The sequence below is a fragment of the Pogona vitticeps genome, chromosome 5 (genome assembly GCF_051106095.1).
Source record: "Pogona vitticeps strain Pit_001003342236 chromosome 5, PviZW2.1, whole genome shotgun sequence".
NCBI classification, from domain to species: Eukaryota; Metazoa; Chordata; class Lepidosauria; order Squamata; family Agamidae; genus Pogona; species Pogona vitticeps.
The window spans coordinates 174,740,575-174,764,689 of record NC_135787.1 but is presented as its reverse complement, the minus strand read 5'-3'; the positions used below and the strand labels follow the sequence as shown (position 1 = coordinate 174,764,689).

The window sequence follows — 24,115 nt, the reverse complement described above, 5'->3', positions numbered from 1 at the left end:
GAGGCACAATCTCAGAAGATGGTGTTGGAGAATTCATGTTTGACACCCTGGCCTCTGACCTGCTAAGCCCCACAGTCATCTCCCCCATTCTATATAACACACATCTAAAACCACTTTTTAAGAAGCTGACCAAAGTTTTGAGATTCTGGTGGTACCTAAAGGCCAACAATACCCAACTCTATCTCTCCTTTCCATCTAACTCAAAGGAAGCTGTTTTGCTTCTATATAATGTCTGATGTCAGGGGCAGACTGAATAAGGGTGAGCATATTGACAGGTAGAGGTGTTCCTGTTTAGTCCACAGGCAGATGAGGGAACTGCTGGATGGAACAGGTTTACAGCTTGGATTTTTTCCTTGAGGCATCCTTAAGCCTGGATGTCCATGCTTCAGTGGCAGTCAGGAGCACACAGTTAAAGCTGGTAAACCAGCTGCAACTCTTCTTTGAGATGTCTGATCTGGCTATGGTGACACATGATTTAGTTATATCCACTTGGATTCCTGTAACATCCTTTATGTGGGCTGCCTTTGAAGGGCGGAGCTAGATAAAACCTTCAAACAAAGCATGAGTCTTTAGCTGTTTCTTATTCTCAACTAGCATGGGTAATGTAAAGGAAATGGGGAACACTGAGAGTACTCTTTAGGTCACACCCAAGAGTAGTGATGCTCCCGTCCACACAAAATAATTGCACACAGCAGATGATTCTTGAGTATGATTTCTATATGCCTGCTCTGTTGCATTCATTCTTGCTGGTTAAGAGATCATCTGATGATCTGTTACCTGAGAAGTGGGCCAGGGATTGCCAAGATCCTGCAGCTGACCTTGTTTGGTCAGAGAAAGAAGTTCTTAGGTCATGGGATCCCATGTGTGTAAACTACAACTCCTACTCGACAGGGTCCAGCATTGCATGGAGAGCATGAGGTGTGAGAGTATCAAGTAAGCCTACCGTTATGGCAACCCAGATACAGGATGAAATTAGCCTCTTCTCCAATACAGTGGTGCCTCACTTAACGATTACCTCGTTAAACAACGAATCCACTTTATGATGGTTTTTTTGCAATTGCTATTGAGATCGCAAAATGATGTTCTTATGGGGAAAATTCACTTCACAACGATCGGTTCCCTGCTTTGGGAACCGATTCTTCGCATTATGACGATCTAAAAACAGCTGATCGTCACGTTTCAAAATGGCCACCCGCTGTGCAAAATGGCTCTCTGCTGTGTTAAGGACGGATTCCTCGCCATATAGGCACCAAAAAATGGCCGCCCTATGGAGGATCTTCGCTGCACAATGAGGTATTTCGCCCATTGGAATGCATTGAACGGTTTTCAATGCATTTCAAAGGGTTTTTTAATTTCACTTGATGACTATTTCGCTTAACAGCGATTTTAACGGAACACATTATCGTCATCAAGCGAGGCACCACTGTAAAACAGGGAACAGAAGCTGAACTGAACAGAAAAACCTAGACTGTAGCACTGATCCATTAGTCATTTACCCATTATTTCCTTCACCACAGGGTAGAGTAGGAGAATAGATGGTGGATAAGCGTAAGTATCTTCCATTAAGCAGTGAAGCTGTCACAATATGGTATTCCTTTTGCCTTGTTTCCTTTCAGCTACAGAGATTTGAAACCTTCAGATTTGTCAGACAGAAATTTAATTATTTACATTGATGCTAAAATATAATTTTGTCTCTCTATAAGCAGGCAAAATAGTTCTGAAGGCACCATTCCAGTAGCGAACATCCTCCTCAGATGTTTGAATGAATCATTAAATTGCTTTTTTTGCCAGATTCTGATAAGACAAGCAGCTCAATTTGTGTGATATAATACATTCCTACCAGTGGAAAATATTTCATGTAAAGTTTGATTTAAAACAGAATGGGGGCACAGTACTATTTTGTCACATGAAAGTGAAGTGAGCATGGTGGGAGAATTTGCTTGGAAGAATAGGACAAACACATGTAAGTCTCTGAAAAAGTTTTGCAATTTGATCCCATGATGGTGTTCGGATGTAATTTCTTGAAGAGGGGAAAAGAACTCATTTTTGAGACACAGCCATGGCTCTCAATGGGGTGGTAAACCTGTGCCCAAACTTTTTTCTAAGAGCAAGACATGTCAGACTGTTTCAGTTTGTACAACAAAACAATATATACAACCAAAGCATTGCAGCATCTGTTAGTCTTCAAGGTGCCACAGTACTTCAGTTTTCATTATATGTTATGTACATAATTAAAATAATAATCTGCCTTATGGTAACCTTTTCCAGGGTTTTCTAGGTAGAGAATACACAAAAGTGGTTTGCCATTCCTTTCTTCTGGGGGTGCCCTGGGACTGTGCTACCAGCCAGCTACGCTGTGCATAGGCAGTAGTATTTCATACTACATATGAAAGAGCATGTGAATGAATGCTCTTCCATATGAATTAGACATCTGTACACAGAAAATAACTTGGAAAGCGTAGCCTCCCCATCTCACTGGCATGCTACTTTTCCACGTGTAGGGAACCACTAGTATAGAGAAGGATTCAATACCACCCATATGACACGGTACAGCCTACACACAAGTTCATTACTGCATTAAAAAACTGGGCCAAAAACAAACCAGAAAAACTGCAACAAGCTAACATCAGGTTAGCTGATGCTCAGTAATAGCTAACAGTAAGGATTACAGAATGCCTTGGTCCTGGCAATTAAGATAAGAATGGAAGAAGATAAGGATCTTACCTCATCTGCCCTTCGGAGAAGTCCAGTAATGACCTGAAACAAGCAAGATAGGATACTAGCAAAAAGTTGCCTTAGTAAGCTGTGTCTGTACAAAATGGGTCAGAAACCGCCTTCATTTTCGAAGCAAAAGCACACCACCAAGACTTAATGTACCCTACAGTTTCTGTGAAGATTATATACCTGATGACAACTTGAGTTTCAAATGATTTAATGGTAATATTCAGAGAAATCAGATCCAGTTGTTTGAAAGCGATTTCTGGGATGGGGAAGCAGAGAATCAGCTATTGGAAAAATACTCCCCATAGCACAATTTATTCTTGTTGATTGGCGAAGTTCTATCCAGAAGGGTCTATTCAGCCAGATGAAGGTCAGGAAAACCAGGCTTCCTGACCAATCGCCAAGAAAGGCACTTTTCACCAAATTATGAAAATGCATTTGAAGTCAATACAATTGCCTACTATAGCAATATTCTACAGGTCTCATTCTGGGGGACAAACTTAGAAACAGACCATAGCACAAACATACCATAATAAAATTCCTCCTTAAATAGATGCAGTTTTACAAGTTGTTCTCTCTTTCATAAACATACCACAAAGCTTCCAAAGAACAAGAGTAACACATGATACATTTATTTCAGGAGAGAGGACCGTCCAAAATAACTGTCAAAAAGACAGTGCTATACAAAAGGACAAGGAAGCCAGACATTTGTACATGTTTTAGTGAAATTAGGAGGATGTAACCACTTAGCACTGCTTCCAGGCAGATGGCAGGATCCTGACAACAACACAATCCCAAGATTGTGTGTGCCTCCCTCCTACACACTCTCCACAATACACTGTTGCAGAAACTCAGGTCTTTCCATGTTATCATATAGGAATAGAAGATTTTGGTGGCAAACTGTTCAAATCCACTAAAGCAAGGAGGGAAAAAAATCCTTTAAAGGGGTTTCACAGTTTGCCACCAAAATTAGAACAACATTCTCCTGCTGTTTTAAACGTTTCTTCCCAGCCTGTTGTTGAAATTCTGGACAGTCTGCCACTAAGTTTCATCTGGAGACAAGCAGTGCTATGGTGGGGGGCTCCGGGACTCCCGACACACTAAAGTGGTCCACCACACCTTAAGAGGACCCTCAGGTGACATTATCAGGAAGAAGATGAATAGACAATTGAAATGCCTGTGCTTCTCATTTCAATTAACACTTGAATGGTGTTACATGGAACTATACTAAGCTGCATTTAAACTTAATTACATATACAGATATTTCCAACTTGAAACCCTCCAGACATGCTCAGCTATGCTTCTCATCAGTCTCAGTGAGCACAGTTAATTGCCAGGGATAATGGGAGTTGTAGTCAGACACAAGACATCAGGACGTGGAAGGCTGGATTTGGGAAATGTGCCTATTTCATAAACCACCGCTTGTCCAATCTCACATGTGATTGGAGGATCCAATTAGCTAATAACAGAAATAAAAGTTCCAGTCTCCTGCTTTTGGCAATGCAGGCACAGAAAAGCAGGGAACCCACAAAAGCCCATTTCTGCATTTGGATGGCCTGTCATGCCAAAGTTAAGGCACAAGAAGCCACTCACTCACTCTTCCACAACCGCACTGAATTGAGAAGCTCTCGCCTCCTTCTCAATGTAACCACTTCTTATCTGAATTGAGAAACATGGCTAATGTTATCCATGGTTTGTCTGAAATAAGACCACCTCAAAGTCAAAGAAGTCAAAGTCAAGCACTAAGGCAAAGCAAAGCAAAGCAAAGCAAAGCACTGCTGCTTATATACCACCCCATAGCACTTAAAGCACTCTCTGGGCATTTTACAGTTTAATTGTGCAAACTACACACTGACCCCCAGTGAGCTGAGTAATCATTTTACTGAACTCAGAGGGATGGAAAGCTGACTGAACCCTGAGCCAACTAACTGAGATTAAACCCCGGGTCGTGAGCACAGTTTTGACTGCAGTACAGCAATTTAACCGCTGTGCCATGAGGCTCATTGTGTCTTATCCACATCATGTTTAACTATGACTTAGCACTACATCTGAAGGCAGGCACTATATTATGTGCACTTTCCTTAAAGAACCCAAACTTGATATGCTGCCACAGCAAATCGGTTATTTTCTTCCTCTTCATTTACTGTACATCAATCCTACTTCCCAACTGAAAATTGGCCATCATTCATCTAAAACTTACATACACCATATATATATATGAAAGCAAATGATCTGAAGCTACAGTACAGAATTTTAGCAACACACTTTCCTAAACCTTTTCAGCCACAGCGATATAGTGTCTGTGAATAACATATGACAGAGGAAATAATAATAATTTGAGGCAGACCGCAACATGGGGCGAGTTAATAGCACCATCAGCAAGGGGGTTCTGTGCGAGAGTTGAAAACAATTCTTTACCAACCATCAGAAAGTGACAAAAACCTGCACTCGTGTTTTATGTGCCTGAAACAATGGTTTTATTACCTACCTCTTCTGTACCTAAAAGATATATGGGGGACGAGATTGCCTAACATCATCTCCTCACTCTGAAGATAACATCTCATAAAAAAACACTGAAAAGCTTCCCTTATATGAAAATTTAAGCTCTATTTTCCTGCTTCCAACAAGACACTGAGGGAGGAGGTGGGTGAGGGAACATAGAAAAAGTATTTTCACAGTACCTCCTGTAGAGTTCCATCGCCTCCTGCAATAATGATCATGTCTGTGTTTTCCATCAGCTCCAGCAATTTTTTTGCTTGCCCTTCATAATCTGTCTGAAAATGGGGAAAAAATGGGTCATAGAGAACCACTGACGTTTAATGTGCTCGTTACAAAAGTGGTGTGTGTGTGTCTGTGCCCAAAACAAATATTTATACCATCCTTCCCCAACTGCTCTCTTTCAGATACGTGGAACCACAATTCCTCTTCTCTTTCTTTCTTTCAAATATTTTTATCCCTGCTTTTTTCCTTAAAAAGGACCAAAGGCACCTTGCATCATTAAAAGGACAATATTTAAAGCGGATTCCAAAATATCTCCTGTATGAATAATTAGTGCAGGGAAATCGCCCCAGAGGGAGACCACAGCTGCGATACAAGGATATCTGCAAGCAGGATCTGAAGGCCTTAGGAATGGACCGCAACAGATGGGAAACCTTGACATCTGAGTGCTCAGCCTGGAGGCAGGCAGTGCATCACGGCCTCTCCCAATTTGAAGAGACCCTTGTCCAGCAGGCCGAGGCAAAGAGGCAGTCCCGAAAGCAGCAAAATCAGGGAGCTGGACAGGGGACAGATTGTATTTGTCCTCATTGTGGAAGGGATTGCCACTCTCGAACTGGCCTTCTCAGCCACACCAGATGCTGTTCCAAGTCCTCTATTCAGAGCACATTACCATAGTCTCGCAAGACTGAAGGATACCTAATCTAAAATTTAAAGCTAAAAACAAGGAGTATACAGCATTGTTGTCCATCCACAAAATGCCAAGTCAGAGAAGGATCTTCCTTAATTCATATCAGTGTCTTGCCCAATTCAAACTCATGGACACATATGAAATATAGACAAAGTAAAAAACCAATTAAAATGTCAAGCCAAGCAGACTATTCTTGATGAGAAGTGGTCAGAGCACTAGATGTGTAAAGAAACATTTCCTCGACTTCAGTCATTGTCTGGGGGGGGGGGGGGAGGTCAGTGTCCATGACATGGATGGGTTCAGTGCTGCTTCGGAGCAACACTTTTGGAAGTGAAGGATTGGCTGGCTACATGCCATTGCCAGGGGGACACTTGAGTGTTCTATCCCACTCTTTGGCTCCTTCTATGATAAGACTTTTTTTTTTGCTACATACACAGATGTGTATTTTCAATGCCCACCAAAACAATACAAGTTATCTTTTCTACTTCTTAAAAACACTGTATGCTGTCCTCACAAGCAGAATCTTTCCCAGGATGGTTTACAGTACATCACAAAAAGAAATCCCTGCTGTATATTCACATAAGAAAAATATATTCCATGCTGTTCTCAAACTATCAACATGTGATTTAACCCCAAACATGCACATTTTGATGAAACAGTTGTTGCAGAGATTAATATACAGCCGTGCCCTGCTTTACAATTACCCCGCATTATGACGAATCCGCTTCACGATGGCGTTTTTGCGATCACGAAATGATGGTCTAAATAGGATTTTTTCACTTTGCGATGTTTAGGTACGGATTCCTTGCTATACAGGCACTGAAAATGGCCACCATATGGAGGATTTTTGCTAGACGGTGATTTTTTAGCCCACTGGAATGCATTGAACAGTTTTCAATGTGTTGTCAATGGGTTTTTTATTTTTGCTTTATGACATTTTCGCTTAACAGCGATTTTCCTGGAACGGATCATCGCCGTTAAGCGAGGCACCACTGTATTATATGATCTGAGCTTCTTCAAAGAGGTATTTTCAAAGACATGGCCACCTGGGATGGCGACTCACTGTCAAGTCAAACTTAAGTCACACCAGTGACTCACCTCATTTTTTTCCTTCACAATTATTTGAACTCAACTCATGACTCAGAACCCACCCACCCCTTCCCTTTTTCTTAGGTAAAAAAGCTTGCTTTCAATAGGGACTCGGACTTGGGACCAAAGACACAGACTCGGTGCCAAAGACTGGGACTCAGACCCAAAGACCTGCCAGCATCCCTGGTGGCCACCTTAGCCTGTATCAGCACCTTCTAACAAACAGAAATCAAAGTATTGTGGCAACTTCAAGGGGAACAGGCCAATTTCAGTGTGAGCTCCTGTGGATTACAATCCCCTTCCAAGTGTCTAGGAAAGTAAACTGCAATCCACTCAAGTCCCCACTAAAATCAAGCTATTTGTTCAAACAAACGTTCTGCTTAATTTTTTGTTTTGCTTTTGTCATCCGTTCATTTTTTATTTTTTAAAAATATTTTTATTGTGTTTTTCCTTACTTCTCTACATGTTGTTGCAATCAGAGGTTTATTAAAGTACATACAATTCATTTCATCTCATTTTAGATGGACAGTTTTTGAAGCACATTTTGCCATTCACTCCTTTGTAAGTGTATTAATAAAAGTGAACAGTGCCACCTATTGAATTGCCCATACCACATCATAAAACACTACAAAGATTTGCTGTGGACTCCCATTCAAGTACAGTCGTGCCCCGCTTAACGACTGCCTTGCTTAATGAGGAAATCGCTTTATGATGAGGTTTTTGCAATTGCAATTGCGATCGCAAAACGATGGTCTAAATGGGGGGATTTTGCTTAGCGATGATCAGTTCCCTGCTTCGGGAACTGATTTTCACTTTACAACAATCAAAAACAGCTGATCGTCGGGTTTCAAAATGGCCACCGGCTGAAGAAAACGGCCCCCTGCTGTGCTTAGGGACGGATTCCTCGCTGCACAGGCATGGAAATTGGCCGCCCCTATGGAGGATCTTTGCTGGACAGTGAGTTTTCAGCCCATTGGGACGCATTAACCGGGTTTTAATGCGTTTTGATGGGCTTTTAAATTTTGTTTGCCGATGTTTTCGCTGGAACAAATTAACATCATCAAGCGAGGCACCACTGTACTGGAATGCTATTTGTGACTTAAATGCTTCGTATTTATCAAGGATCTCCCCTGGGGATAACACAATATTTTAAAAATATTGGGAAAGATCCCTAGCTCAAGGGTACGGCACATGCTTTGCCCATAGGAAGGTACATATGATACCATGCAAATACATAACTAACATTACAAAAATTATCACCATTGACAGCATCCCCAGGTACAGGATTTGGTATATCAAAGGTAGGGGAAAAAGGTCTCTGACTTGCTGTCTGAAAAGCTGCTATTTGTCTGAAATACACAATTCTGAGCTAGATAGCCCACTAATCTGATGAGATGAAGGGAACGTCATATGCTCATTATTATGATTTTCAGAAGAAGCGATCCTGTCTTCCCGAAAAGTGTATTTTAGCTCTATGTACACAGTCTAAAAAGTGGGACACTTCCAAAGCAGAATCTGCTACTGCCTACAACTAGAGAACAGCCAACCTTTACTTCTAGTAGGCAGTGCAATGTAAGTTATGCAATGCACAACATAATCTCAGAACAATTTCATCCCTTCCCCTTCATCTTTTAATGTTCTCATTAGGGATGCTCTCTTTCCCTATCCAGTTGGCCTATACAAAATTGCAGAAGTGCTCTGGCAATTTATGAGCCTCCCTGCATCAATATTCACCTTTCTCGAGCAGAGCTGCCAAACCCTGCTTGTTGACATTCACCAGGAGCCAACGTTCTAAAAATCTACACTGCATATCCTGCCAAGAGGTCAACTATTATCTGGTCTCTGTCAGCTGCAGCTAAAAACCACATAAGCAGGATTTTTTTCTTTTTAACAGGCAAAATTTTTGAAATGATAAAAACAGAAGCCTCTCATTGCAAAATTTATTCTCTCCCTTCTAACAAATTCTGACCAATATGGAGCAGAAGGGAAGAGATTCACAAACAGAAAGAAATGGGAGTCTGTTCTCAGTTTTTACCTTAACCACAGTCACATCCAAACCAGACAAGTGGAGAATCGGTGCTGCATTTTTTTCAAAAAGGCTTCTGGCTTTGCTGGAAAGAAAGAAAGGGGGAAAAAAGGAACAGATCACTTGAAGGCAGTTCCTTTTTAAAAACATCCTTCCCTGTTAAAAACTAAGTCAGGTTCATAACCAAACCAAGCTGTTCAGCAGGTCCCCAGGCAAAATCTAAGTCAAGGGAAACAAATCTGAGCTGTCATTAAAGGAAAAGTTTTCATTTTAAGCACTGCAAAACTTGCTATTTGAGTGGAATTATTCTCTGTGTGCAAACTGAGTCACCATTGTACAGTTCTTAGCAGTAAGATACCTTTGTGAGCAAGGGAAAGCTTCCTTCTTCAAGAGTGACACAATTAGTGTGAGTGAGGGAGTGGCGGGAGAAAAGTAGGCATGGTTGGAAGTCAAACTGTCTAAATATTTTGAATTACATTGTTATCACACCCTTCCTCCCAGGATCTCTGGTTATCATACATGGAACTTCCTCCCTCCCTTGTTTTCATGATCATAACATTCTACAAAGTAAAATAGACAAAAATAAGGATTTGCACCCAAGTCTTCTTCATCCGCATGAAGAAGACTTGGGTGCAAATCCTTATTTTTGTTCAGCATCCTGTGGGCAACATTATACTGGCTGTCAATGTTTCATATGAAAAGTGAACAAAATCTCTTCTCCACTCTTAATAGAAGACAGCAAATGCAGTGCATTGCTACCAGCACACGCTGCCCTATTCACAATGTCCAAGGCATTCTCAGAGAGTATCAGCAGAAGACATTAAGAAGCAATCCATCCAGGTATTCACTCAGACTGGAAGATCAGAAGAAAGTCCTTCAACAGTGTGAAATTACATTATGAACAAAAACAGCATACTTCTCACCACATTTTTGCTGAAAATCCAGTCGTACGTCTCAACTAGAGTAGCCCTATTGAATCAATGAAAATTATACAAGTGTTGACTCATCACATCCCCACTGATGCAATGAGCCAACTCTAGCTGGGACCTACTACTGTACTGGATTTCAGCTGCACTGGCCCTTCCGTTTGCTCCTTTGCATGGCATTCCCCACCTTTCTTGTGCAACTACAGACTCTCAGTTTAGGGCCAAGCTACCACTGACGCTTCTTGTGTAAATGGAGGAGGGGGGCAGGGAAGAATGGGACTCACATCATGGTGTCTCAGATGGTAAGGTTAATTCTCTCCCCTCATCCCCTGCTGTGATTCTGATTAAAACCGCGCACACAACTGCTATTTATCCTGGACAACTTGGGGGAAGGGATTAAACTGGCTTCCACACTATGATCAGTCTTCACTCCCCATAGATACATTTAAAAAAAAAAACCATGCATACTATTTGCTTCCATTCAAGTATTTTTGTCTAGTTTTGTCCTTTGCTGGAAGCACTCTTTGAGACTAGAAATAGTTGTACATGGACATGGGAGGGGGCGGAAATGTCCAGTTTGTCCTTTGAGCCCGTTTGCTGAGTTCACCTGAGAACAATATAGCAGATTTGTTCCTCCAGATGTTTTATGCAACAATTGCCAGCGCCCATTAGCTATGCTTCATCAGGATAACATGGCCAAAGACGTCCACCCTTGCTACAGATTATACTGTGTGAAAGCAAAATATAAATTAAAAATCTAAGAAAGAAAGAATTTTTTTTTTTTATTCTAACAGCATAGCCAGTAGAAGAACTAATTAAGCCAAGTGGAATAATAATAATGCAAATGCTTTTATAGCCTGATTTAAAAAAAAAAGCTTGGAATTAAAATCAAGCCAAGACCAAGAAGGTATAGTTTATATTACTACCTCTGTGCAATACTAGCTCAAGAACATCTTTCATTTTGTAGGTAATTGCTTACAGAAATTCCTCCTATTTCTTATATTACATTGATAGCTTTCTTTTTACTACATGCTCACTAGGGAATACTACGAGGGAGTCACCTACTACAGCACTCTTGGTGGACCATCTGTTCTTACCCTGTGCGCCCCCACAAGGTCCATTGGAGATGACATCTGCTTGGCCTCAGGCAGACACTGAAGCCAGACAGCACAGGACAGAGAAGAGGAGAAGACCAGTGATGAAAGGGCCCTGAGGGAGAAGGCATGAGCCTTTGGCAACAGCTGGGAAAGGCAACGCTGAGAGAGCTGAAGGCAGAGGGAGGTCAGGAGGATGAAGCAATGTTGAGGGCAACGGAGAAGGAGCCAGGAACATAGGAAGAAGAGGGTTGGGGTGTTGCAGTGGAGGAACCCAAGCCAGACCTCTTCATCAAGGCAATGTATTATTACATCTACATTGGGGTCCCCAACCTTTATAACCCCGCGGACTAGCTGGGGAAGGCGGGGCACCCCCTTGCGCTTGAGCACATGCACGAAGGAGCGCAGACTCGTGCACATGCACAAAGGAGTGGAAGGGTGCTCATGCGGGCACTCATGCATGTGCAAAATGGCAGTGCAGTGCTTGTGTGGGTGCGCTTGTACTCATGCGCATCTGCAAACGTCGGCGCAGCACTCATGTGGGTGCACGGGTGCTCATGCGCATGTGCAAAGTGGCTGCGCAGGGGGAGTGCATACAGGGTGGGTGGGAGTTCTGTCTCTGCGGCCCGGTCCGGCTCAGGCCACGGACCGGCACCAGACCGCGGACCGGGGGTTGGGGATCTCCGATCTACATGGAAGATCTCAGCTTAAATAAAGCACCCTTACAGCATTTTCACAACCTGGAGCCTATGGATATAATGTCCATCTGTTTCTAGATCTGGACATAGCATTTTAAGAAGGATGCCAACAAACTGGATCAAATTCAGAGGAGAGTAACAAGGATGATCAAACTGGAAAACAATGAGGAAAGACTGAAAGAACTGGGCATGTTCACCCTTGATAAAAGAAGACTGAGGGGGAGATATGATAGCACTTTTCAAATACTTGAAAGGCAGTTATATGGAAGAGCAGCAGGTTCTGTTCTCAATCATTCCAGAGTCCATGACACATAATAATGGGCTCAAGCTACAGGAAGTCAAATTCAGGCTGAATATCAAGAAAAACCTAGAGCAGTATGACAATGGAACTCACTGCCTCAGGCGAGTGCTCCAACACTGGAGGCATTCAAGGAAAAATTAGCCAACCGTCAGTCAGATCTGCTTTGACTTGGATTCTTGCCTTGAACAGGGAATTGGACTCAATGACCTTATAGGCCCCTTCCAAGTCAATTATTCTATGATTGTACCTGACACTTGGCAAGGGGGCACGCATGCGTGTGTACGCGCACACGTGTGTGTGCACACACACACACACAATCTAAATGTTCTCTCCACCCTAATTCCCATTTCAACTTCACAACTATCCTCTGGGACAGCTTAGGCTCAGGATGGAATTTTAATTTGCTGAACTGCAGTGGATTCTGGAAACGGCAGTCGAAAAGAGTAAGTCTTCCAAAAAACATGGCTAAGAAACAGAAATTTGCCCCATTGGTTTCATAGTTGTGACTGACCATTATACCACTTTGTTGTAGTATCTTTAGAAACATTTTTCTCCATAAATCCTTAAGCAACTTATTCATTATTACCCGACTAATGAGGTACAAAATACCAACTGTTAGCTGACAATATGCAAACACTACTTTTAAAAGGAAAATATTGCTTGTTTTATTATTCAGTAACATGAAAACAAAAACTTTTCCTGACCTTGCTTAAGAATGCTCTCCTGCATTTTTATGCTTGTTACTGCATAATAAATAATCGTATCATTAATTATAAATTATTCTGTAAAAAACAATTTATAACATCCAAGGAATCGAAAACAAGATTTTAAACAACCACCATTATTCAAAAATGTGTCATTTGTATTACTTATATCCTTTTGATTCAATTCAATCTTTATTTGTGGTCTCCAACCCATTAAAATATATCCTTTTGAAAATAAGTTCAAGCCACAGTTTTGGATAATTAGACAATCACTGAAACTAGTCAAAAGAATTTCTGGAGAATGCTTGACCATTAACATTCAGATACAGTATAAAAGAACACCTTTTACACCATTACATGTCTATTCCCAAATATATTGTTTTCCTTCTTCCCACAGGAATTAGATGTTAATTCTGTGCCCCTTGGTGAGCCTGGACCAGTGGTTCCCAATCTTGGGTCCCCAGACGCTCTTGGACTAAAACTCACAGAAGCCTTCACCACTAGCTGTGCTGGTCAGGATTTCTGGGATTTGTAGTCCAAGAAAATCTGGGGATCCAAGATTGGGAACCACTGGCCTAGAATAAGCAGTGGTGTTACACATTTCAGCTGTCTCTTGGTCTGCAGAAATGAATAGGAGCCACAATGCATCATGCATGCGACTTTCCAGTTCTCTCACAAACAGTAAAGCCCTAGTGATGTTTTAAAAGTCTGTGTACCCATCATACACGGAGGAGACCATACATGTTGGTCCTTTCCACCATCACTTTCCTTATGCAAAAGCAACTGATTGAATAAGAGACCCTGCTGTAAACCGGGGACACACTGCATGCAGGAAAAGTGGAGTTCCCACTCATATGTAGAGCCTCCAAAGTTAGAACAAGGTCTCCTCTTCCTGCAGCTGCTTTTGCAAGTGATGATGTAGCCAACATGTTATTAACATCTGAACAGGGTTTCCAGGGGGTGTTAAACCAGCTTCTGATCTGTACTGCTTCAACTGCAGTTGGGACTATACAGGTAGCAGTTTCTACTGCTTTAAATTTCAGGTGGGGAATAATTTTCATTGCTTCCTCTTTTTAAAAAAAAAAAACCCATGCACTTAGAAAGCTAGTAAACAAAGGGTTTTGCACTTTATCTATTGTATCAATCTTCTTTTCGATGGATTGAAGCCATTTAAAACAATATCTTCCTTTGAAATGGTTTTGAATCATCATGTAGATGCCCCCAGTGCTATTCTTCTACCTTTCTGAAGGGATAAGGTTTCGACATGGAAAGTGCTGGATCAGGCAGGTGAACTACTACAGCTCAAAACACATCCATGGTAACCTTGACTTCCAGAACCATTTTATAATCCCATTAATTTTAACTGATATTTTAATTAACACTAAAATGCTTTTCTGACTATTTTGCCATAACTCTGCAACATTACATTGCTGATTTTCAAAAGGAAAAAAGACCCCTTCTGGCCACTGCCAATTCAGCAAGGTGTTTTTTCCCCAAATTAATACACCACCAGTCTATGCTTCAAATTCACTCCTTTAAAAATAAATTTGGAGTGAAACACTACTGAAGGAGCAATGCTCACTGACAGAAAAATTCTGTTGACTTCAAATGGATACTAGAGCTGCTACTCTTGACCTTGAAACGATTTTGCACAAATTGACCCTTTGCTATCATTAAGCCTGAAGTACAAGAAGCACATCTGGAAGAAAAAGGTACAATATAGCTTTACGATCCATGTGACTCTCTGGCCATTTCTGTGTCTCCCAGGGCTATTTCTATGGCCCCTAGAATCTCTCTCCATCTTTAAAAAAACATATATTTTTCCAGAGAATGGGGACATTTAATTGCCAAGGGCTGCAGTTCTACTGTAAAGCAAGAAATAATCTTCCCCCACCTTGTTCTAGCAGAAAAACAACCAACACAGATACATACACACCATCCAACCAAACCTTCTACTCCCCAAACTAGAGCTGTCTTCATTTTGGAGCGGCTGGTATGGCCACTGGAAAATCTTGGGGGTGGAAAAAAGACCCCTGTCCCCAGACCCACTGAACATGTCTGCTTTAGGGGTTTAGGAGGAGCACATCCAATAGTGCACTATGGCTACCTGGGTGAAACTTAACTTTCAAAAAGAGAGAAGGAATACTGATGACCCTAATGTGAAATCTGAAAGAAGAAGGAAAAAAGAGAGAAGCACATGATTTGGGATTTGTGCTATTGAATGTAACAAGTACCCAATTTAATTATGATTTCTTATCTATGATGGGAAAAGCTTAAGACGTTTGATAACATGAGGTTTAGGGAGGGTAGGGAGTAAGTCTTTAATTCATACCAGTGGTTACTCATGCAATCAAAGGCATAAAGTTTCAGGACATTAGGGGGGAAAAGATTGCAGGGAATCTTACCCTTTAAAAGCTGCAGGGTTGAGAAATACAGTTGCTTTCTTTATCTGCACACTGGGAGGAATAATCTGGTTGCCAAACACCTAATAACAAAGTAGAAAGTGTGACTTCCTCATGAAAAAGCATTAAGATGTACTTACTTATTATGCATTTATTTATTTATTGGCTGAAATCCTTTTAGCATAGCTAGCTAAGCTGCAACTAGATTAGGCCCAATGAAACAGGGAATTTGGTAAGTCAGTGCCTCCATAAATTCTACTGATTCAATCGGCCTACTCCAGATGCCACTTACTATGCTAACCAACAAGATTTTGGCTGCTATATTTATACCCCACCCTTCAGCCAAAAAAGGCTCTTGAGGACTCTAACAGTGTGTTGCAAATCACTGGCTACAACTCACCTTACCCTCAGGAAGATATTTATCTTCACAGAGGGGAAAAACAGAGAGAAGGACTTTGTCAGGTTTCCTTTGGTGACCTTAGTAGGATTTCTGAGGTATGTGAGATATCTTCACCACTGCCACTCCCTAGTTGGACTCGAGGGCTTCCTGGCTTTGCTTCTGGGATGGACCAGGGCTGTCAGGTTTGAGCTGAACGCAGGCAAGACTAAGAATTTGTTCCTCGGAGGCCCCCCGTTTTGTGTGTGTGTGCGCGCACATATGCGCATGCATGCTGTCAGTTCCCCTGCAAACAATTTATGGCTTTCTGTGCTGTGACCTATCAGCCTCACTTTGCTGCAATCTGAGTCTTCAGGATAGGACAACATAAGGAATAACTGTAATTGATGAGTTTGTCCTCAATGCTTCCCTTTCGGTGATCAGGTATAAAACAAAGCAGCTGAAACAATCATATTAAGAGAGCTCCATAGCTTTTCAGAGCAGCCCTTCTGAGCAATTATCAACATCACCGAGATTATTAGAGCAGAGAATTTAGAATGCATTAGAGCAAAGTTGAACATTAAATTCTATTTATTTTACTGCAAATTGGTAGGGAAAGGCAGACGGTACGTGAGAGACCACGACTCACAGGGCAAAGGACAGAGGAAAGCAAACTGGAATGTTATCTGAAGAACAGATGGGAAAAGTCAGTGATTAATTCTATTACTTTTGCATTCTTGAGGGAAATCAAGGGAAATGACTGTCTGCATTCATAATTCTCTGGTCCGTTAGCAGCTGTTAGAAATGTCTAATTATTTATATACATTTGTTTGCTCTGGACGAACAACCTGTTTCTTCAAGCATGTTCTGCAGACTGGCCTTTTGTGAAAGCTTTGCTCTTGTGCAACTGAAGTCTGCGGGAAGAACAGGTCCAAAATCTGAGTATATAATTTGTACCCCAGAAACAGGGGAGGCAGAACTCTGCAAGCCACAAGTTCTATTTAGTTCCTCGGCCACTCCTTTCTTCCCTTTACACTCCATACAACTGCCTCTGTAGCAAAGGAAGTCCCAAAGCTTTGATAAAATAATTGAGCATGTCAGTTAAAGTTGAATGTGCAGATACAACAGGTTGGGAACACAGTATCAGATGGTACATCCAAATGACTATGAAGGAACATTTTGATCTTTTAATCCAAGTGGCACTTGGACTGTAAACTCTAAAATAGATAGAAGGTGAAAAGATTTTATGGGACTTGATAAGGTTTTCTGAACCAGCTGCACTCTTAACTCTTGGAACACAGATTTCATACTTCCCATTCCCTGTCCTGCTTTGAAACTGACTGGCAGTCCACAGTTCCCATCAGGGCAGCCTGTTTACCTTCACACCATGATGGAGGAGGACTCTGCCCTCTGTTACCTTTGCTTTTCCACTTCCCTCTTGAGTTCAGACAAGTAATTATCTAGATTGTCCATTCTATATAGGAGCTGGAAGACCACCTGTTCCTTTGGTCTCTTCCTGGTCCCTCTATGATGTCTCTCTCTGAGAGGTGAGTCCAGGCCATTCAGGCAAGGACAAAATGTCTCTCTAAGTTACAGTAAGGTGTAAGCTTTGGGAGTTTCATTTCTCATGTTGAAATCTGTACTCATGTTTTTATGATTGTAGCTGTCTTCTCTTATGGCAATCATCTTTTTTGTTCTCTTATCTCTATTCTATATACTCTTTCAATAAACTTTATAAAACTTGTGCACCTTGTCTGCAAGGTAACTGAGGGGTATGGTCCTAATATCCAGTTCTTGTTCTCTTGTTATTCTACTGGCTTGTAAATGTTTTAGAAAGTTTTTTATTTTTATTTATTTTATTTATATCCCACCTATCTGGTCGGTTAAGACCACTCTAGGTGGCTGTTCCCCATAAAAAGGAGTGGTGGCAACGAAAAAAAGTTTTGGGCAGTCAGAAACCTGTTTCTGTCTAGGACTCCCAGTGATTCAGTTCTGAGACAGAGTGGTTGAGGGCTTCCACATGTGAGAATCACCACATTGATATAATGAGACTGTGTGGCATTATTTCTGATATAGCTCCATTCTTGTCTTCTTCACTGGAGATGTATATCACATGATGGCTGGCATGCATCAACCAAGCTTTTGTTTGGCTTTCCTAATACAATACCTCCTAAATATTTTGGTCTACAACTCCCAGAATACAGAAAACTGAGAGTTGCAGCCCAACACAACTAGAGAGCAACAGATTGGGGGAGAACACACATTTCATCTCACTGGCTAAATCTAAACATTAGTTTCCACTAAGTCAATGCTGATGGAAGTATTACAGCTAGCATCTTGTTGTGTGACTAAACATATGTAATACCAGTGAGGTCAGGGGCAGATTGCCATTAATTAAATAGTTCCCATTTTTTAAATTTCAAGGTGCCCAGAAATCATACACATCCTGAAACTGAAAAAAAGAACTCTTTAATTAGCAGCAAACTGCTGTTGCCAGTGTTGTCACTCCCATTGCTTAGGCAAAACTATGCAACAGGATCCTGGCCATTAATTTCATGGTTCTTTTCTAGCTGGGACTAACAACTGAATTCAGTCCTACGATTAAAATATTGCTTCCCTTTGAATTAAACACCCTGGGAGTTTTTTCCAAAATATATTATTTGAAAAACAGCTTTTAAAAAGGCCAAGATTTAAGTACAGATGTTGTAACACACTAATTAACACTTTAAAAATGAACCAAAGTAAGCTGAACGCTAATATATTAGGACAGATAAAAGACACGAAATCATGGGCAAGCTTTCAAGATATTTTCATCTGGTAAGATAATATAAAATGTAGCATAGGACAATGAAGAAAAGGAGGACTTGGTGGTTAGAATTTTAAGATGGAGTGACAGAGAAGGTGCAGATTTAGAAGGATTAACTTTGTGAGGTATTAGGACAAGTAGGAACATACAGTAATGGGTAATTCATCCTTCCTTTAGAAAATATAAAATTTGGGTTTGTCTTCAACATTAGGTGAAACAAACTGATTCCCTTTACCTTCTATGCTACTCCATCTTAACACTCTGACCTCTAAATCCTCCTGTTCTCCAACCTAACTGAACAGTTCAGGTACAAATACAGTTAAAACATATAATGAATATGTTTAGAACACATATTAAAATGTAGCAATAGTAAAAGAATTTGAAAGACCTTAAGCAATACCCCTTATCAAAGGCCAAAATGGAAACTTTTTTTGCTTGTCAGCAAAGAGTGAATCTTCTTGTAAAGGAATTCTGGAGCTGAGGAGCAGCCACCAAGAAAGCTCTTGTAGGTAGAAACCAAAAGTAAAGATGAACATGCATTAGCAAAGTTAGTGGTTATATCTAGGTGTTACTTGGGGGTGGGGGTGAAAAGAAAACAAAGATGTACAGTGGTGCCTCGCTTTACGAGCGCTCCATTTGACGACGAAATCGCATGACGTTGATGTTTTTGCAATCGCAAAAGCGATTGCAAAACGATGTTCCCTATGGGGGAATTTTGCTTTGCGATGATCGGTTCCCTGCTTCGGTAACCGATCATCGCAAAGTGATGATTTTCGCACAGCTGATCGGCAGTTTCAAAATGGCCACCGGGTGAAAAATATGGCCACCTGCTGTTTTCTGGGACGGATTCCTCGCTGCACAGGCAGCAAAAATGGCTGTGCTATGGAGGATCTTCGCTAGACAGTGAGTTTGAACCCCACTGAGTTTTAATGCGTTTCTATGAGTTTTTAAATATCGCATTACGATGTTTTCGTTCAACAGCGATTTTGCTGGAACGAATTAACGTTGTCATGTGAGGCACCACTGTAAAGTATTATCTAGGGTTGGAGGGAAACCATGTTACCCAAGCATATTTTATATTTTGAAACTTGCCAAAAATGGTTATTCCCATCAACCAATACTTTTATTCAAGAAATAACCAAATTCAGGCAGAACACCAATATTTTTGCAACAAATGTAAGTTTTGTATTAACATGCTAATTCTGCTCCAAGGATAATTAGTTTTAGTACTAACTGACTAATAAACAGCACTTTCCCAAAATGGCCGTTAACAAGTCCACGACTGTAAAAATACATGTTTTTTTTTCAATAAATGATGAATGTTAGACATTTACAAGATACCCAGGTTTTCCAAATGTTTTGGCCACAAGTTCTAAAAATCGATGCGAGGGCCCAACCCCCCAAGCATTACAAAAGAATATGTGTTAAAATTCATAGTGAGCAGGATTTTTAAAAAGAGAGAGAAGTTATAATGCAATCTAATTTGCCTTCTCCTGATTCCTTAGAGTCTTTCTCCATTTGTGAATAGCTGCTGGAGTACTACATCCAATCAGAATAAAAAAAGCTGAACCTTCACTGCTCTCTATTCTGTCAGCTGAAATGGGATTTCAGTCTCCAGAGCTGTCAGTCCCACCACCCTTGGCCCATAAGTTTACTTAACAGCAGCAATACAGATAATTAAGTTTCTGGAGTTGACATAGCGAATAATCAAAAATATTCATGATGTTCCTGAATAATTTCTGATGTCACAGAATTTGAGGTATAATTAGGCACAAAACAGACTGCAGAAAGGGAAAGTGCTTTCTCCTATTTGAGCGAAAGAATACAAACGACCCCTTTGTCAGGCGAGTCACGCAGAGGAGACCTGCTGGGAGAAGCTCCAGAATCCTGCACAAGTGAGATAAGAAGGGGGATTTTTAATCTAATTTGATCTTGTTAAATGGTATTACCTGGGCTTCCTGGCACGCAGCTCTCCTTAGCAGGTTATCGCTGTGGGAGGAAAGAAAAGAATGAGTGTTAGTGCAAGTTTAGGAAAGAGAGATGGGTGCACACATTACAAAATCTCTACTGTTACTACTTTTGACAGAAAACTTTCCAAAGGGACTACTTAGCCACCCAGAGTAGTCAATTGACTAGATGGGTGGGGTATAAATGCAATAAATAAATAAATACTTATCAGAAACAAATGTGCTTTAGAAGTCTTAATTTCAAGACTAGTTTTGCTTTCTTTCTTTAGCTATGCTCCTTTACTATGCCACACGTTGTAAGATTGCACAAATGACATCTCACCTACAGTACGACCAAAATGATGAAGAGTTAAATTATATAAATCCTGAAAACATTTTTTCCAGCTGCACTTTTGAGTGATATAATCCAACTGCCCAGCATTCCAGTAAACGTCAACAAATGGTTTTTAGACATCCATCCATCAAGGCACCCACATAGGTGATGTACAGGCACTATGAGATTACAGCCACTGCACTCTTTGGTTGGGCCTCCACGTTCATGTGTGTACCTGCCTCTCTCTCTCCCTCTCTTGGCAGAGAACAAGAAACTTGGCAAGCACCCAGACAGGCATGGAAGCTTGCAAAACAAGCACGAACTGCAGCAGCAGATGAAAGGCAGTGAGCCAGATCCAAAGTCTTACTCAGCCAAATCCACCTCTTAGGACCGTTTGATGCACCTGGCTTACACCATAGCTGGAGACATGCTGACTTCCTAGAAGATGGTGGAGTGGAAGCTGGCCTGTGCCTACATCTAGTCTGAATGTTCTTTTATTCACCTAAGTGTCTGAAGGAGCTGGATAAATAAAAAGCAAAAGTGAAGTGTGCCACTTATATACCACCCCATAGCACTTAAAGCACTCTCTGGGCAGTTTACTAATTAATTATGCAGACTACACATTGCTCACCCACCCACCCCTCAAGTTGGGCAATCAATTTACCAACCTCAGAAGGATGGAAGGCTGAGTGAACCTCAAGCCAACTACTTGGGATTGAACCTTGGTTGTGAGCAGAGTTTTGGCTACAGTACAGCAATTTAACCACTGTGCCACAAGGCTTACTATATAGAAGTAAGTCTTGTCCAATTAAGCCCTTTCTCAATTCCTTAACATTCGATTTTACAAGCTATGGAGCTAAGGATTAAAGGAGTGAGATGAAGGACTTAACGTAAAGTTCCTTTCTCTGTGAAGGCAGCATTGCTGCTTGAACTCCCATAGCCTGAAATTCTCTGGGTTGGAAAAGGACATCATTTTGGTATATCAGACGGAAAAAAATTAGGATTAGGATTAGGCGTCCTTCAGTCTCGAGAGACTATGGTAACATGCTCTGTATGGAGGACTTGGAACAGCGTCTAGTGTGGCTGAGAAGGCCAATTCGAGAGTGACAATCCCTTCCCCAGTGAAGACAAATGCAATCTGTCTCCTGTCCAGCTCCCTGATATTCCTGCTTTCGGGACTGCCTCTTTGCCTCGGCCTGCTGGACAAGGGTCTCTTCAAAATGGGAGAGGAAATGATATACCACCTGCCTCCAGGCTGAACACTCAGATATCAAGGTTTCCCATCTGTTGAGGTCCATTCCTAAGACCTTCAGATCCCGCTTGCAGATATCCTTGTATTGCAGCTCGGGTCTCCCTCTGGGGCACTTTCCCTGCACTAATTCTCTGTACAGGAGATCTTTTGGAATCCAACCATCAGCCATTCTCATGACATGCCCAAACCAACATAGATGTCGCTGTTTCAGTAATGTATACATGCTAAAAATTCCAGCTCATTCTAGGACTGCTCTATTTGGAACTTTGTCCTGCCAGGTGATACCAAAAATGCGTGTCAGAGACAACGCATATGGAATATGTTCAGCTTCCTCTCTTGCCGTGCACAAAGGGTCCTGGCTTCACTGCAGTACAGGAGTGTACTCAGGACACAGGCTCTATAGACCTGGATCTTGGTATATGCCGTCAACTTCTTATGAAGCCATACTCTCTTTGAGTCTAGAGAACATGGTAGCTGCTTTGCCAATGTGTTTATACAGCTCAACATCTAGGGAGAGGGTGTCAGAGATCATTGAGCCAAGGTACAAAAAATCATGAACAACCTCGAATTCTTCCGTGGTGATGGTAATGGAGAGAGATGAGTCCATGCCACGGCCCATGACTTGTGTTTTCTTCAGGCTGACTGTTAGTCCAAAGTCTTGGCAGGCCTTGCTAAAACGATTCATTAGTTGTTGGAGGTCTTCAGCAGAGTGGGCAACAGCAGCTGCATCATCGGTGAAGAAGAAGTCCCGCATGCATTTCAGCTGGACTTTGATCTTCACTCTCAACCTAGAGAGATTAAAGAGCTTTCCATCTGATCTAGTCCAGAGATAGACTTCTGTTGCAGTTCCAAAGGCGTGCTACAGCATGACAGCAAAAAAGATCCCAAACAGGGTCAGTGCGAGGACACAGCTCTGTTAGTGTGAGGACACAGCCCTGTTTCACTTCGCTTCGGATGTCAAAGGGATCTGATTTTGAGCCATCAAAAACTACAGTGCCCTTTATTTCCTCATGAAAGGACCTGATGATGTTGAAGAGTCGAGGTGGACATCCAATCTTGGGAAGTATTTTAAAAAGATCGTCCCTGCTAACCAAATCAAAGGCCTTTGTGAGATCTATGAAGGCCACAAAGAGTGGCTGTTGTTGTTCCCTACATTTCTTTTGCAGCTGTTGGAGGGAGAATACTATGTCAGTGGATCTATTACCTCGAAATCCACACTGTGATTCTGGAGAGACTCTGTCTGCAAGCACCTGAAGTCTCTTCAGCACAACATAGGCAAGCAGCTTCCCTACAATGCTGAGAAGAGAGATGCCACATTAGTTATTGCAGTCGCCCGTCTGCTTTGTTCTTATGCAATGTGACGATATTTGCATCCTTCATGTCCTGTGGTACTCCAGCAAAGACAAAATATTTCATACAGCTCAGTGGTGATGATCTCTTTACAGCACTTCAGCAGGGATGTTATACTTCCCAGATGCTTTGCAGGAGGCAAGGGAATCCAAGACCACTTTTATTTCTGCTAAAGTTGGTTCGCTATCCAGCTCTTCCAAGACAGGCAGGCACTCAATGTTATTCAGTGCCACTTTGGTTACTACATTCTTTCTGGAGTATAGCTCAGAGTAGTGATGCACCCAGCGTCCCATCTGCTGTGCTCGGTCCTGGATGATCACGCCTATAGCAGACTTTAAGGGAGCAGATTTCCTCTGTATTGGACGTAAAGCATGCTTGATACCATCATATATTTCCTTGATGTTACCTGTGTCCGCTGCTATCTGTATCTGAGAGCAGAGTTGAAGCCAATAATCTTTGGAACATCTCCTGGCAGCCTGTTGGACTTGACTAAGAGCAGCTCAAAGAGCTTGCAAGTTGTACTTGCTAGGACAGGCTTTGTATGCTGCTAGAGCTCTCCTCTTATCCTTGATGGCTGGCATCAACTCCTCTGAATGGGCTTCAAACCAGTCGGCCGTATTTTGTCTTCTTGCCAAATGTGGACAAGGCGGTGTTATAAACAGCGTTCTTGAAATGTTCCCATCA

General features: G+C 41.6%; 1 protein-coding gene across 4 annotated transcripts in view; it reads right to left on the bottom strand.

Annotated features, from left to right (window-relative positions):
• The window catches only part of AGK (acylglycerol kinase), a 64,297-nt gene that overhangs the window by 24,797 nt on the left and 15,385 nt on the right, over positions 1-24,115 (bottom strand). For all 4 annotated transcript variants that reach the window (XM_072999950.2, XM_078376252.1, XM_078376253.1 and 1 more), the window contains 5 exons: positions 20,499-20,538; positions 15,371-15,450; positions 9,252-9,327; positions 5,403-5,495; positions 2,725-2,757 (listed from right to left, as the gene is read on the bottom strand). In XM_072999950.2, the coding sequence (XP_072856051.2) occupies positions 2,725-2,757; positions 5,403-5,495; positions 9,252-9,327; positions 15,371-15,450; positions 20,499-20,538 (322 nt within the window). The remainder of the gene's footprint in view (positions 1-2,724; positions 2,758-5,402; positions 5,496-9,251; positions 9,328-15,370; positions 15,451-20,498; positions 20,539-24,115) is intronic.